Source organism: Cyanistes caeruleus, chromosome 6 (assembly GCF_971803275.1).
Source record: "Cyanistes caeruleus chromosome 6, bCyaCae1.hap1.1, whole genome shotgun sequence".
Taxonomy (NCBI): Eukaryota; Metazoa; Chordata; class Aves; order Passeriformes; family Paridae; genus Cyanistes; species Cyanistes caeruleus.
The window spans coordinates 56,273,248-56,287,015 of NC_141706.1; the positions used below are offsets into that span (position 1 = coordinate 56,273,248).

Below are 13,768 nucleotides of genomic sequence, written 5' to 3' on the forward strand. Positions count from 1 at the left end.
AGGAGGGAAGGAAGGAAGGAAGGAAGGAAGGAAGGAAGGAAGGAAGGAAGGAAGGAAGGAAGGAAGGAAGGAAGGAAGGAAGGAAGGAAGGAAGGAAGGAAGGAAGGAAGGAAGGAAGGAAGGAAGGAAGGAAGGAAGGAAGGAAGGAAGGAAGGAAGGAAGGAAGGAAGGAAGGAAGGAAGGAAGGAAGGAAGGAAGGAAGGAAGGAAGGAAGGAAGGAAGGAAGGAAGGAAGGAAGGAAGGAAGGAAGGAAGGAAGGAAGGAAAAAGAAAAAGAAAAAGAAAAAAAGAAAAGAAAAGAAAAAAGAAAAAAGAAAAAAGAAAAAAAAAAGAAAAAAGAAAAAAGAAAAAAGAAAAAAGAAAAAAGAAAAAAGAAAAAAGAAAAAAGAAAAAAGAAAAAAAGAAAAATATTTCAGTTCAAATGCTGGCTTCTTCACAAGAAATTACACACACTTAGCTTAAATTTCAACAAAGCAGCGGCCCAAAAATTATAATTTTAAAAGATATGTTTCTCTCCTATAATGCAAGTAATCTCAGGCTACGACTGGGTAAAATTAAAAAGGGATACCCAACAAAATTTTAAAAGAAATTTAAACAGAAAGAATAAAAAAAAGTACCTGCACATGCCAAAAAATTACAAAAACCCAATAAATACAGAAATTATTGCACAGTTAAAAGGCTCCACAATTTTTACTGCCTTAATCAACCCTCGGGTTTAATAGAACTTTGTAGACACAGGTTATATTTAAGTGCCAAAGTCTGGCACCTTACCATAGTTATGCTAAGTTATGTTTACGGAGGCAAGTTAGGTCATCTTTTCTCAGTTGGCAATAGTTAAACTGTACAAATAAAATGTTACCTAGACCCCTGAAATTTAACCTAGCGGAGGTGGGGGTGGGGGGGGAGGGGGGGGGGGGGCCTTAGCTTCTTTCTGCCTGCTCAATTTTGACGTCATTTGTCAGCAAATGTTCTCCATGCCACTTTTTCATGTGTTTCTCCAGGGTGCTGTAAACACTGAAGGGCATCTGGCAAATGTCGCAGCGGTAGACCTCCTTCCCTATCTGGCCATGCGTTTTCATATGGCGCGTCAGCTTACTGCTCTGGGCACATGCATAGTTGCAGAGCTCGCATTTGTAAGGCCGCTCTCCAGTGTGGCTCCGACGGTGTACCGTCAAATTGCTGCAGTTCTTAAAGACCTTGCCACAGTACTCACATGTATCGCTCCTGCGTCCTTCCTTCGAACTGGGTCGCCCGGGGCCGGGTCCACTGATGTGGGGGGTGCTGCCTCCGCTCGCCGTGCCGCTGCGCCCTGAGAGCCCCCCGTCCAGCATGTCCCCCGGCGGAGTGGAGAAACGCAGGCTCCCGTTCTCCGATGAGTGCTCGGAAGAGGTCGCGAAGGGGGATTGTCGGGAGTCTGTGAATCCGAGGAACGGATCCTTCATGAAGTGCCGCGATGCTGCATACCCTACCAGCCACTGGGAGTAAACGTTTTCGGAAGGTATTATCGTTGCTGGTGGCAAGTCCAAATCTTTCTCTACCTTTATTCTTTTAGAGGAATTGTTTAAACTGGGGCTCGTGATAGGTGTTGGCTTGCGGGGGAACAAGTTTGGGAAGGGTTCACCCGGGCCAAAGTTTCTTCCATTGACCGTACCTTCCTCAGTGCGGTCCAGCTCTCCTACCACTGAGTCTTCGTCGCCCGGATCTCTCTGACAGAGGTCTCGAGGACACAAGTCTCGCTGGTCAGAGGACCTTTTCATGAAGCTACTCCTCTTCTGTTTCTCAGCTAACATGTCGTTATATTGCTGAATGGCACCTAGACTTACATTCTCGATGACTTTTCCCAGAACGAGGGATTTCTCATCTGGCAGCGACTTGGAGCCGTTTTCTCGGTTACGACTCAGTTCTGAGTCCATACTAAAGCTCGACTCTGGCCGGCTCTCATTTTCAAGCTCCTCTTCCTCCTCCTCCTCCTCTTCCTCTTCTTCATTGTCATGGCCCAGGGAAGGATCGCTCTCGTTCCTGAAATCTGCCTCACTGGATTTCAGTCCCTCTCCAGTGAGCTCACTTGTGCCTGGCTCAGGGGAACTAGTGGTGGACAGTCCATCATCTGACCTGCCCGTCATGGAGCCAGCTTTATGCATATGCGTTTTCATGTGGCGTTTTAGCTTGCTGGCCTGGGAGCAAGCATGGTCACAGAGCTGACACTTGTAGGGCTTTTCTCCTGTGTGACTGCGCCGGTGCACGATAAGGTTACTCTGGAACTTGAATGTTTTCCCACAGAATTCACAGGACTTGCTCTTGGCCTGAGGCTGGGGAGGCGTAGTGCTGCTGGGGGGCATGGGGGGCAGTGGTGGGGTGCTCAAAAAAGGTGATTTAGGACTCGGCTGGAAAGGATTCAACAGACGATGCATAGGGTTGGTGCGACTGGGTGAGACTGGCGGAGGGGTGGAACTATTTCCTGCCAGCTCTCGAAGCCTTCTGGAGAAATCCATCGCTGGGGACTCAATTGCCATGGGGTTTAAACGCATAACTCTGTCAAAGGCACTGGGATGCTGGGCAACTAACCCCATTTCTTCGGCACTAAGGCGATGTGGATCCAGATGATGACGAGGCGGTGGGCTGAACAGCGGAGGCGTGTTTGGGAGCCGACCCTCACCAAAGCCAGGGTGTTCACGCAAGATGGGTCCTGTCATGCGCAAAAGGTTGAAAGGGTTGTTGTCTCCAAGAAAATTCATCAGCGGGGACTGTGCAACAGTCTCCGGTCCCAGAGGAGGAGGGATGGTGATGCGTGGAGTAAGGGAACTGTTTGAAGGGCTTGTTTCCAGGTAGATGCGGAATCCATGTGTGTTCTGGGCATGCTGAAGCAAGAACCAAGCGCTATTAAAAGGCTGCTTGCATGTTGTGCAAATATAGCTTGAAGGCTCATCTTTACCTATAAAAGAAAAAGCAGAAAGAACAATTAAAAAATAATACAGCGGAGAACATTTAAATACAGTTGGCATTCTCTTTATTTTGCTAACACATTTCCTCCTTGGCATTTCTGAAAGAAGGATTTAATTGCAACGTATTGACTGATATAAATTGTTGAACAGCACATTTACTCACTGCACTTATTCACTTAACAAGTATGACAAATATCACACATACGCATTTGTGCTATATACGTTTACATCCTCTAATTTGCAAATAAAACCTTCTTTTATGACGTGTAAGGATCCAAATCCTTTCATGTGTTTATTCCACAAAAAGGAATTTGTTTCAAGGGATTTATGACCACAGGAAAAAAAAAAAAAAACAACAACAAAAAAAATGCAGTGTGATAGGTTTTACAAGGCACCTGTAAGGACCTTCAGTGTCATTTTCACTCTCTCGTTTTATATACTTCATGCAGCAGTCCCTTGAGATCTTGCTGAATTTAATTTATACATGCTTAAGTCATGCCAGCACTTCCATTTTTAAAATACTATGTAGATATTTAGCCACAAAAGTCCTATTCAAGTCAACAGGAGCTTGGAAAACATTCCCTTGCATAAACCACTTCGACGCTCTTTTTGCCAAAACACCAAGAAGCCACTCAAATGAAACATCCGGTAATCAAAGCCGACAGCACAGTTGCAATTAACAGTAACAAATGTCGGGCCGTGCTTGAACTGGGTCCCAAGAATTTCTGAGCCTGAGCCTGCCCTCCAATGCTGAAATGCTCACCAGAGCCAAAAACATTGTTCTGTTTGCTTTTCTAGCTTCTTGGAACAACTGCATAAAGGTGGAAAGCATTCCTTTAACCTTGATTCAGCTTTACATAAAAGACAGGTGTGGACAAGCCTGCATCACAGTCATAATTTTGCTAGCTAGAAAATTCCTGTCCTGGGCATAATATAAACTATGTGGTATCTGCAAAAAGCACTTCCCTCCTTGCCCCTGCTCCTTTTTTCAATGCTTCTGCAAGACTCTGATAAATTCATAATTATGTGTCAACTTGAAAATTGTGATCCAGGATTTGTTTTGTTGCTTGTTTTTAAATGAGTGGGAGGATTCCTGAAAAAAATCTGCCCATTTTGGAAAATCTAAAATTAATTCCTTGCTTGCTTGTTTATGATAGCACATATTTTGTCTAGCAATGGCCCCACTAAACCTAAAAGCACAGAACTTCCTGAAAGTTCAGTAGTTAAACCAAGCATCCTGCCTGACCCATGATGCAACAAGGACCCAAGCAATGCCTGATTCAGCTCTTCCACAGGAGCTTAAATCCAAAGGTGAACTAACAGACCCTTTCTAGACAGGGGGCTGCCATTCCCAAAAGCCTGTTGCATGAATTTGAAAATGAAAGAGTTTATAAAGTGAACAGAAGCTTATTATTGAAACTACTTTGTAAAGAGGAATGAGTCATAGCAGGCCAAAAAAAAAAAAAAAAAAAAAAAAGAGGCACATCAAAAAAAGCTGATTGAATTCTCCTCTTCCCCTCTTCTTCTGGCTGTCGCAAGGATGACTGCTGCTAACAAAACCTACAAGATCTTAGACAAGGAGGCTAGAAGTTTATCTGCCTACCTATCAGCCTATCAGTTTATTTAATCTTATCAACCAATATACATCCATAACAGCATAGAGGAAAAAGTATGTATCAGATCAAGACTTATTTACAAAGGTAGATGATAAATGTGGTTCAACTCTTCATGCACTTATTGATTTAGTAGGGCTATTGCTGTGGATAGCAGCTTTGTACCCCAATTTCAGTGAAGCTGTCTCTTCACAGCCAGTAAAAAATGCACACAATACAGTGGGCATTCGTGCCTGGCTGACGTGGCCCCCATGCCCTGGCCTCACACCCTATGTCTGTATTGCCCAGACACAGTTGCTCTGATTAACTTATAACAATTGCTACTGGGAAAAAAAAAAACAAGTTTGAGAACTACCATTGGCTTGGAAAAAAGTGTCTGTAACTGCTATTGACATTAATAAAAGTCACATACAAACATGGAAAGGAACTGATACATTATCCCTTAAAAATCTACTCAGCACTGAGGCAGTTAGGAAGTTTTATGTCAGCTTTGAAGCCAAAGCAACAGTAAATGCTCCCATTATTACTTGAAATATTTAAATTTCTGCTTCTTACAGAAATATGATGAAAATGTCTAGACCTTTAACTTTTCTTGCACAGCAACATGTGTAGTATAAAAAGTGACAGAAATCACTGAAGCAGACTAAAGTATATAACATACTCTGTCAAAAGCTTTTTTAAACAATATGTTTTACCTCAGCTCACCCTAGAATAGATTTTAATAAAGCCCCTTACGAAGTGTGATCTAATAGCAAATGAAGTGCAGCATCTTACAAGGTCATATATCTTCAAATTAAAGAGTGCTCTGCACCCTTCACCTTCACTTTATCCACTCTAATTAATCGATTTATTACCCACAGCTGTTCAATTCTTTCATTTTTAAAGTCACAGCATGCACTCTTTTTTGTTGTGGGTTGTTTTTCTTTAAAAAAATAAAGTGACTGAGTGTCTGTGTATGTGCATGCATTCTCTTTGCTTAGCTCAAGAACTGACAGGAGGAAGAAAGCAGCTGTGTATTAGGCGACAACAACAGCAACATGTTTACTTCAGAAAAGGCACATACATAAGAAGAAAAATTCCTTAGCAGGCTGAGGATCAAGGCCAACCTAAAACTGAAATGGCTGATTAAAAAAATTACCCTCAAAATGGCAGCTGGCTGGATGCTTGCTATTACATGTTACATGGAAGTAAGATATTTAGTAGGGCTACTGCTGTGGATAGCAGCTTTGTACCCCAATTTCAGTGAAGCTGTCTCTTCACAGCCAATAAAAAATGGTTTTGTTCTGCAAAACTTCACCTCTGTGAAATTCAAGAGAGGAAAGTAAGTCCCCACTTTTTAGTTTTCTTTCAAAAAGACAAAATTAGTGCTACTAGTGATCTAAGATTTATAAACTAGCAGTCATAGGTCTTCTCTCCCTTGTTTGTTTTGTTTAGCTTTTATGTTCCTTAGCACTTCAGAAGACCTCAACACAACAGCAAAATTGACTGTAGGCTACCTGGCTACCAATCTCTGACTAATTCATGAATGTTCATATGTGTACACCTATACATACATATATATATATATATATATATATATATATATATATATATGTATGTTTTTTCACATCCCTCAAAGACTCTCCCCAGACTCCCTGTTAAAAAAAAAAAATAAGAAAAAAAAAAATTAATTACCATATTATCACTTCATGGTTATCTTGCCTAAAAGTTGCCCTGAGCTGTGTAGATGCTCACTTTTAAGAACAGAACAATGTCAAAAAGTCTTTGAAGATCCACTCTGAACATTTTTATGTTCAAAAACTTGCTAAATATTTTAAACATGCCCAGAAACAGTCATGTATTGCTCAAGAATGATCCTTATATTTAATAATGCACCTACACTATAAAAGTCTTTGTTCTAAGGCGACTTTTGATATATGGCTATCTTAATCCCTTGCCACCTGCACTGAAGTCTGTCTAAATACCCACTTTATGACAACTAGCTCTGTAGTCTTTGCCATATGCAGTCTTTATCACTTTAGCATGTGCTTGACTTTGAGCATGTGAGTAATCAACATCAGTGAAACTTAAGCATAGGCTGAAGTGCTCTGTTGGATAGTGATGAAATTATTCATGTGCTTAGAGTCAAACACAAGCCAAGACTTCATTAATACTCTTCGATGAATTGCACATGGTTTCAATCCTACAGTCTGTAACCAGGCAGGAATTTTTGGGGCTGAGAGCTGAAGTATAATTATTTTTACAGTAGTTGGTAGATACGGTGTATGTATAGAGATGAGACATCCAGGTCACAACTCCTGAGCAATCAATTACAGCTTCCAGGTTGCAGGAAAGCCAAACAAATACTGCCAGTTCAGAAATGATAGAGGTTTGTAGAGCTGAATCCTACTAGAACCTACTGAAATGGTATTTCAGGTATTCAGAAATACCATTTAAAGACTAAGAAGGATTATCAAATTAAGGGATGAGAGGACTGGGATAAACCCTAAGGTTTGGCCTCATCCGATTCCTGACCCAAAGGATAACAGAGTCATAGAATGGTTTGGATTGGAAGGGACCTCAAAGTTCATCCAGTTTCAGCCCTCCTGTCATGGGAAGGGACACCTTTCTTTGACTAGGTTGCTCAAACTTCCATCCAGCCTAGCTCTGAACAATTCCAGGGATAGGACATTTGTAACTTCTCTGGGTAACCTGTTCCTGTGCATCACCAACTTCTTAGTAAAGAATTTTTTTCCTAATATCTGTTCTAAACCTTGTCTTTTTTAGCTCCCTCTTTGTCCTGTCACTACATGTCCATATCTATGAATCTATTCATATCAATGCCAGCTGCTCCAATATCCTGCTTCAAAGGCCACCAAATGGAGAGTCTGCAATCTTCTTAAAGTCTACCTCATTCCTTCTCTCCTTTACCATCATTAAGATTTCCCAATTGCCTAATCTAAATCTTTCTTCCTGCAATTTAAGATCTTAATATATTGTCCTACCCAGATGTACATGCCAAACACAGGAAACAAGTTAACTGGATGATAACTGCACCTCACAGTTATCATCCAACCTAAAGATCTGCAGCTGAGCCACTTAGTGTCTTTTAGCATCCCCTTCTCCCAGTTTGATTTGGAAATGTTGAGGGAGAATTTGCTTTGTATTGGAGTAGTCTGTGGACATGTTGACTGCTTTCAGTATGAGAATAAAAGCTGTCTTTTTTCCAATTCAAATTGTTGAGTTCAACTCCCAACCATGAGATCTTGCTGTATTTTACCTAGGAGTTTAAAAATCTCTCTAGTGTCTTCTCCCAAAGCAGGTAATTATAAACTGAAACTTACTGAACACTCTTGCCTTTTCTGCATACTATGACAAAAGATGGTCTTTTCCAGAAACATTAAAATGTGTTCCCTTGATTAGTCCATGACAGATTATGTTCCATTCAAAATGTCAAAGCAATAATGAGCCTTTTTCTCTTTCATTAACAGCTCTAAACAAAGCTGAATTCAGACCCTGTCTCCCAAATTCTTCCCTTACAGGGGACAGTGAGAAAATAGAGGACAGAAAGAGACTGGGTCTGTAGACATCCACCCCGCTGCACCAGTCAGCCTGAATCCCTGACTTATTTGTCCCCTGCAGTCTGACTTGTATCATTTAGTGATATGCAGATCTTCCTTGCCCAGTTGGTACATAACTTTCTATATACCCTGAATGCTGAGCTCCTTTACCCCGGAGATAAAAATTTCCCTCAAAATATCCTCAGTTATTCTGGATACCATCAAACAATAATCAGTGTGAGATAAGAACTGTTGAACAGTATGAGATAAGAACATTATTTTCTGCTGAGCTACAGTGACATCCAGTGCCTTATGAATCCTCCCCTCAGCATGCCTGAATAATTCCATTAGCTGTAACAGGGAATGAACTCCCCCTCATTTTAATCACCCCCCCATAACCCCTGCCAGGACTGCAGAGAGGACCTGCAGTCAGGTCCATATAACCACTGCCACTCTTTACTTCTAGCAGTACTTTCCAGATAATGTTTCTGGTTCCATTTTACAAAGTTACAACAGCAGCAATAAAAATGTTAACGAATTTTAATGCTGGTTTATTGCACCCTTAGAAGTTCAGGAAAAGTAGAAACTTGCAAGCTTTAAAGAAAGGACACCTTTTATTGTAGCACTCAGGAACAGACATGTATCAGGTTCCTACAATCTCTTCTCCGATATTTCTCTCTTCTCTACCACTTGATTTTTAATGAATATTTAAATAATTACCCCTTGTTATTATGATGGTTACGCTAATAATACCAATAAAGGTAGTGTGGATGCTCCATAAAAAACACACCTTTAATTGAATTATTATTAAATTAAAATGCCATAATTGAGAACACAATTTTAACAAGTCTCCTTATAAGACCAGCTGACATTAAAGAGAAGGGCATTAAATACTGGAAAGATTTATGTTGCATGGTGAAAAAAATGTATTGTCATAAGTGGTTCGACATATCACCCAGACAAGGGCCAAATGTTTTTCATGTGTCTGCAGCGTGGATCCACCATGTAACCTATCAGTTCATGCTTGGTGCTTGATTGGGTCTGCAAAAATATCTCTAATATAGGTATTTATGCTAAAGGAGTTTTATAAGCCATATTATAACTTTAAATTTTCCAAGTTAGCAAGAACTTTTATTCACTTATAATAGAATAAACATAATAGATGTTTAATAATAGAAATAAACAGATAGAATAAACATAAATCTGAGAGCACGCAATACTGAGAGTTTTACCCTCCCTTCCTGCATTCATTGAGCTGTTTGGAAGTGCTGCTACCTCCATTTCAGAAGGACTGACAGTCTCAATAAAAAAGACAGAAATGTAAAGTAGGGTCCTAGTCTGCACCACTGCCAGTCCAATGCCAGTCACTAGCTTTAAACAACAAACACAAAGGTCCCATATCTCTTTACACCTCTCTTCATATTAATTCTGTTTTGATGGCAGCAAGAACTGAGGATGAAAAACAGGCACAACTCCTCTCTATCCATCCCGAGAGCTAACACAGTTCATCCATCCCTATACTGCCTCATCTGAAGAAAGGGCTCAAGAGAGTCTTGCAGCACATCCTGCTGAGGGTCACAGGGACTATCACCAACAGTTCATAAAGTTAGCGTCAATTGGAAGCTAAAGTTGGTATTTTATGACTTAACAAGTTGCCTGCAGTCTCACAACCCACGCACCTCCAATTCTACACTCAGATAAACAGCCCTTGTCTCCCATAAAGCTCAGCCAACCTGAAGTGCATCTCAGTCAAGAAGAGCAGATGAAGGTTTAGGTGTAAAAGCCCAAGCATGAGGGGCCATAGAGCCTGTCATCATCTGGAAATGGGAAATCGCAGGATGAGGTCAGCGAAAGAAAATAATGTGACAGGGAAACAAAAATGAAATGTTTTTAAGAGGTGGACAGAAAATCAGGGTGTCTGAAGTACGAAGTAATCGTGAGGTGTTACTTCTCAGTTACAGAATCCTATTTCCTCCCATACAAGGCCCTGTTCTCTTTTCCTACCTTGCCTCTTGATAGCCTATCTCCTCCAGTGCCATCTTCAACAGAAGAAAAATCACGACTTCATGCAATATTCTTCTCCCACACACTGCCTGTACGTTTTACAGCTTTCTCCATCCTCTTTCTACCTTGACTAGTGAGAATGGAAGTTCTCAACAGAGATTATGCAAGAAGCTTTATGCCAAGAGAACCTACACACCCCACAAGACCCCATTATTCCCTGCACTGATTCTGATTAGTGATGTGAATATTCTTGAGAGCATTTTCTACCTGTTGGAAATATCTACAGTAGTACTGCTTGATACAAACATTAAAAAATACCAATATTACAGTACTGTTAACAATGTACTATTAATTCTTCCTGTGCTAAAGCCAACTGTCAAACTCTAGTTTTGGTGGATTAAGTACTGCCTCACTTCTGGGAAACTATTTTATTTTCTGAAGCCATTTCAGCAGTGTTTTTTTCCCGTTAGGCAGAACTGCAAATAATCTGCTTATCACTCTTGTAATAATATCTACTTTGTCAAATTAACTATTTTATTAAACGAGGGGAAAACCAAATGGATTAATTACCAGTCACAGAGCTGAGAAGTCAGACTGTCATGCTATCAACAGTCAACCTTTCAGAATTCCAAGAACAAAGAGCATGAATCCTTGAAAGTCTTAGCGATATCAAGCTGATACACCTCACCAAACTCTGATTTGAATTACCTTCTATGAATTCAAAGTAGCTGTGATGATCACCAACATAGACTATTTCAAATTTTTCCAGATAAACTATACCATGTTGTCACTAACAAGGAATTTAACTAGACTTACATGAATATACCAAGTTGCAATTAATTTTTTTTCACTGAACTTTTCCCAGAAGCATATTATATGTCCTCTCTGGCATTTATACTTACGAAAAAGGAGGAGGCTGCAGGCAGACTACAGCCATGCATAACATAAACAGATGCTTCCTGCTTCTTAATGGACACGGGCGACCTTTGGCTGAAGCAGCTTGTGTTCAATGGTCCCATTTTCTGTGAGACTTAATCATACCTCAGATCTGTACTGCCAGATTCACATAAATGAACCAAATGCACAGCTCAGTTTAATTTCTAGTGCGTTACAAAATGGTAATATTATATTTTTAGGTATAAAACGTCAATAGGCATTTTGGGCAACTTCCTTCTGGATGTCCAATTTCTCATTCCTTAAAAGAGTTTCTGGCTTACTGGAAGTTAATGTTCAGCCTACAGAAGTATAAGAAATGCTTTTACTAAGTGCAGAAAAGGAAAAAAGTTGGAACTTGTGGCACACTGATTTTTACCCAGAAGCACTATTTAAATGGAAGATAAAAAACATGTTTGTCATCTCTGAACACCTTCTCCTAATTGATGTTAAATCTAAAATGCAAAGGCAATTTATAAAGCAGAGGAAGGGAGAAGTGTGAAAAGTAAGGAGCAAACAGGAAAATCAATATTAAAAGATCAATAGTGAATGAGTTAACTTTTAAATTAGCCCTTTGTGATACAACAGTTTCAACTAATTCCACCTTTAGCATCTAAACAGCTTTGTGTCTTTTAGATAGTTTCTTTGAACCTAACACATCAACTAGCAGACTGAACGGATGTTTTACAAACCTGCTGCATAAAATAGTGAAAACTATGAGCTGAAATGGGGAGGGTGATACAGAGGGGCACCGTACACACTTGTGAGATTAAAAGACCATAGGACTACCCGTGGCTGGTGGTTTAATACATAGGATCCCATTTACAACACTCATGAAAAACCCTTGTACTGCTCAAGGACACTTTTAGGCCTTTTCTTTGCATAAGGTATTCAAATGCATTTGAAATAATGTCAGTCTTTTCTACAACATATGAAATATGCCAGCAGCTTCCCTTTAAATCGGTTTCCTGTAAGCAGTTTTGTTTGAAAACTGGCAAGTGCTGGGATTTTTTTTTTCCCACAGACTTTTCTAAGGTGCCATTTTCTCATCTTACAGTCAAGAATTCTCAGTAATATGAATAGAAACTAAACGAAGGGTACATGAAGGAAATTGTCCATGTCATATAATGGAAAAACAAAGAGTAAATTAGGGAACAATAAAAAAAGCCAAAGAGTGGAAACAAATTTTCCTTTTTTTTTTTTTTTCCCAGGAGTACTTATGTTTTACTACAACTATTTCTTAAGGGTATTAGATGCCTATTCATAGTTAGTAAATGAAATAGCATTTTTGTTTTAATTCATTGCTTCTTTAACAAATGCTGACTCCCATCTCTGCTTCTTTAAATCCACAAAATCTCCACATTCAAGCCTAAGAAGTATTGTAAAGGCTGTAAATCTTGTTTTAATGGAATGTACATTTAGCTATGAGGAGATAATTGACGTTATGGAGGGCCTAGATGCTGAATTATATAGGTTATCTAATACAAAGGGGACTCATTACTGAAGCACTACAAACAAGTAGTAATATATGTATATTGTTCTGAGTGGCGTTATAGCAAAAGTGTTCAGGTCTGCAGGGATTTATAAAACACAAGAAAACAGCAGACATGCACTTGTAAATTTGTCTCATTTGTCTCTGAAGTTAAAGGTTATTCCCTTGATCTGAATTTGTAATAAAAACATGCTAGACTAAGGTTTGTAGAGAATGTTTGAATATGTAAATTGTGTATAATGATAGGCAATTATAGGGTAAAAACTGGACCTTATGAATGTTACAGAATTGCATGGAGCATCAAAGTATTTTCCTTCAGATGAAATATTTATCTTTTATGCATGTTATAAGCACTTTTTCAAAGGTATTCAGCAACCTATTTGAGCGGAGAGTTGACAAAAATCAAACCATTACAGCCAACTAAGACGGGGCTTATGCACAGGAGAAGCCACAGCTTTTTACAGAATATACATAATAAATCTCTTGAACTAATGGTTCCGGAGATGGATCCTCAAGGACAAGTTCCACTGATTTTCACTCCCTTAGATGAAAGCTGGTCAGATGTTCCTGGATTTTTTTTAAAACGATATGGGGGTGGGAGTGTAGGGAGGGAGACTGCAGAAAATAACTAGGTAAGAATGTGAATTTTCTTGGACTGATTCAATGAAGCCCCATTGTCCCTCCAGTTCATTGGCTGCTGTTTTCAGGGAATAATAATAAAATAAATATAAATAAAATATAATTTTTTTTTAAAAAAAAAACAGGACCCTCCATCAAGATAGAAAGGAGTAAAGCCAGGAGATGATACTATAGTTCATGGTACTGAAGAAAAGGTTTTCTCCTTCTCTGAGCACGACAGTCTGTTCAGGTTAACCAACTGCAGTGTTAGAATAACTCCAGCCGACTTGTCACAGAGTACAAAAGTCATCAGCAACTGAATGTTCTTTTCTGCACCGCAATTAAGACGAATCAATACGACGTGCCACAAATGGTATTTTACTCTCAATAAGAACTCGGGCTGAGTTTATTCAGAATATTTTAGCGCTTCCCCAGGGGATTTTGGTCCGACGCAGATGGCAAATAAAGTACTCAGCCTAGGGCTAGAGCACATTATGCTAATTCTAATGTCAGATGTACTTTAATATACAGCTCTATTTAATCACCCCATTATTTCACATTTCCATATGAAAAACCTGCGGCACTTCTGCAGAGCTTTCACTCTGCGACAATGCCAGCTTCCTTCAAC

At 39.7% G+C, this 13,768-nt stretch overlaps 1 protein-coding gene across 4 annotated transcripts in view; it reads right to left on the reverse strand.

Annotated features, from left to right (window-relative positions):
* Positions 1–223: 223 nt before the first annotated feature.
* The window catches only part of BCL11B (BCL11 transcription factor B), a 92,411-nt gene continuing 78,866 nt past the window's right edge, over positions 224–13,768 (reverse strand). For all 4 annotated transcript variants that reach the window (XM_086892824.1, XM_086892822.1, XM_086892823.1 and 1 more), the window contains one exon: positions 224–2,931. In XM_086892824.1, coding sequence (XP_086748950.1) covers positions 920–2,931 — 2,012 coding nt within the window. In that variant the 3' untranslated portion in view covers positions 224–919. The remainder of the gene's footprint in view (positions 2,932–13,768) is intronic.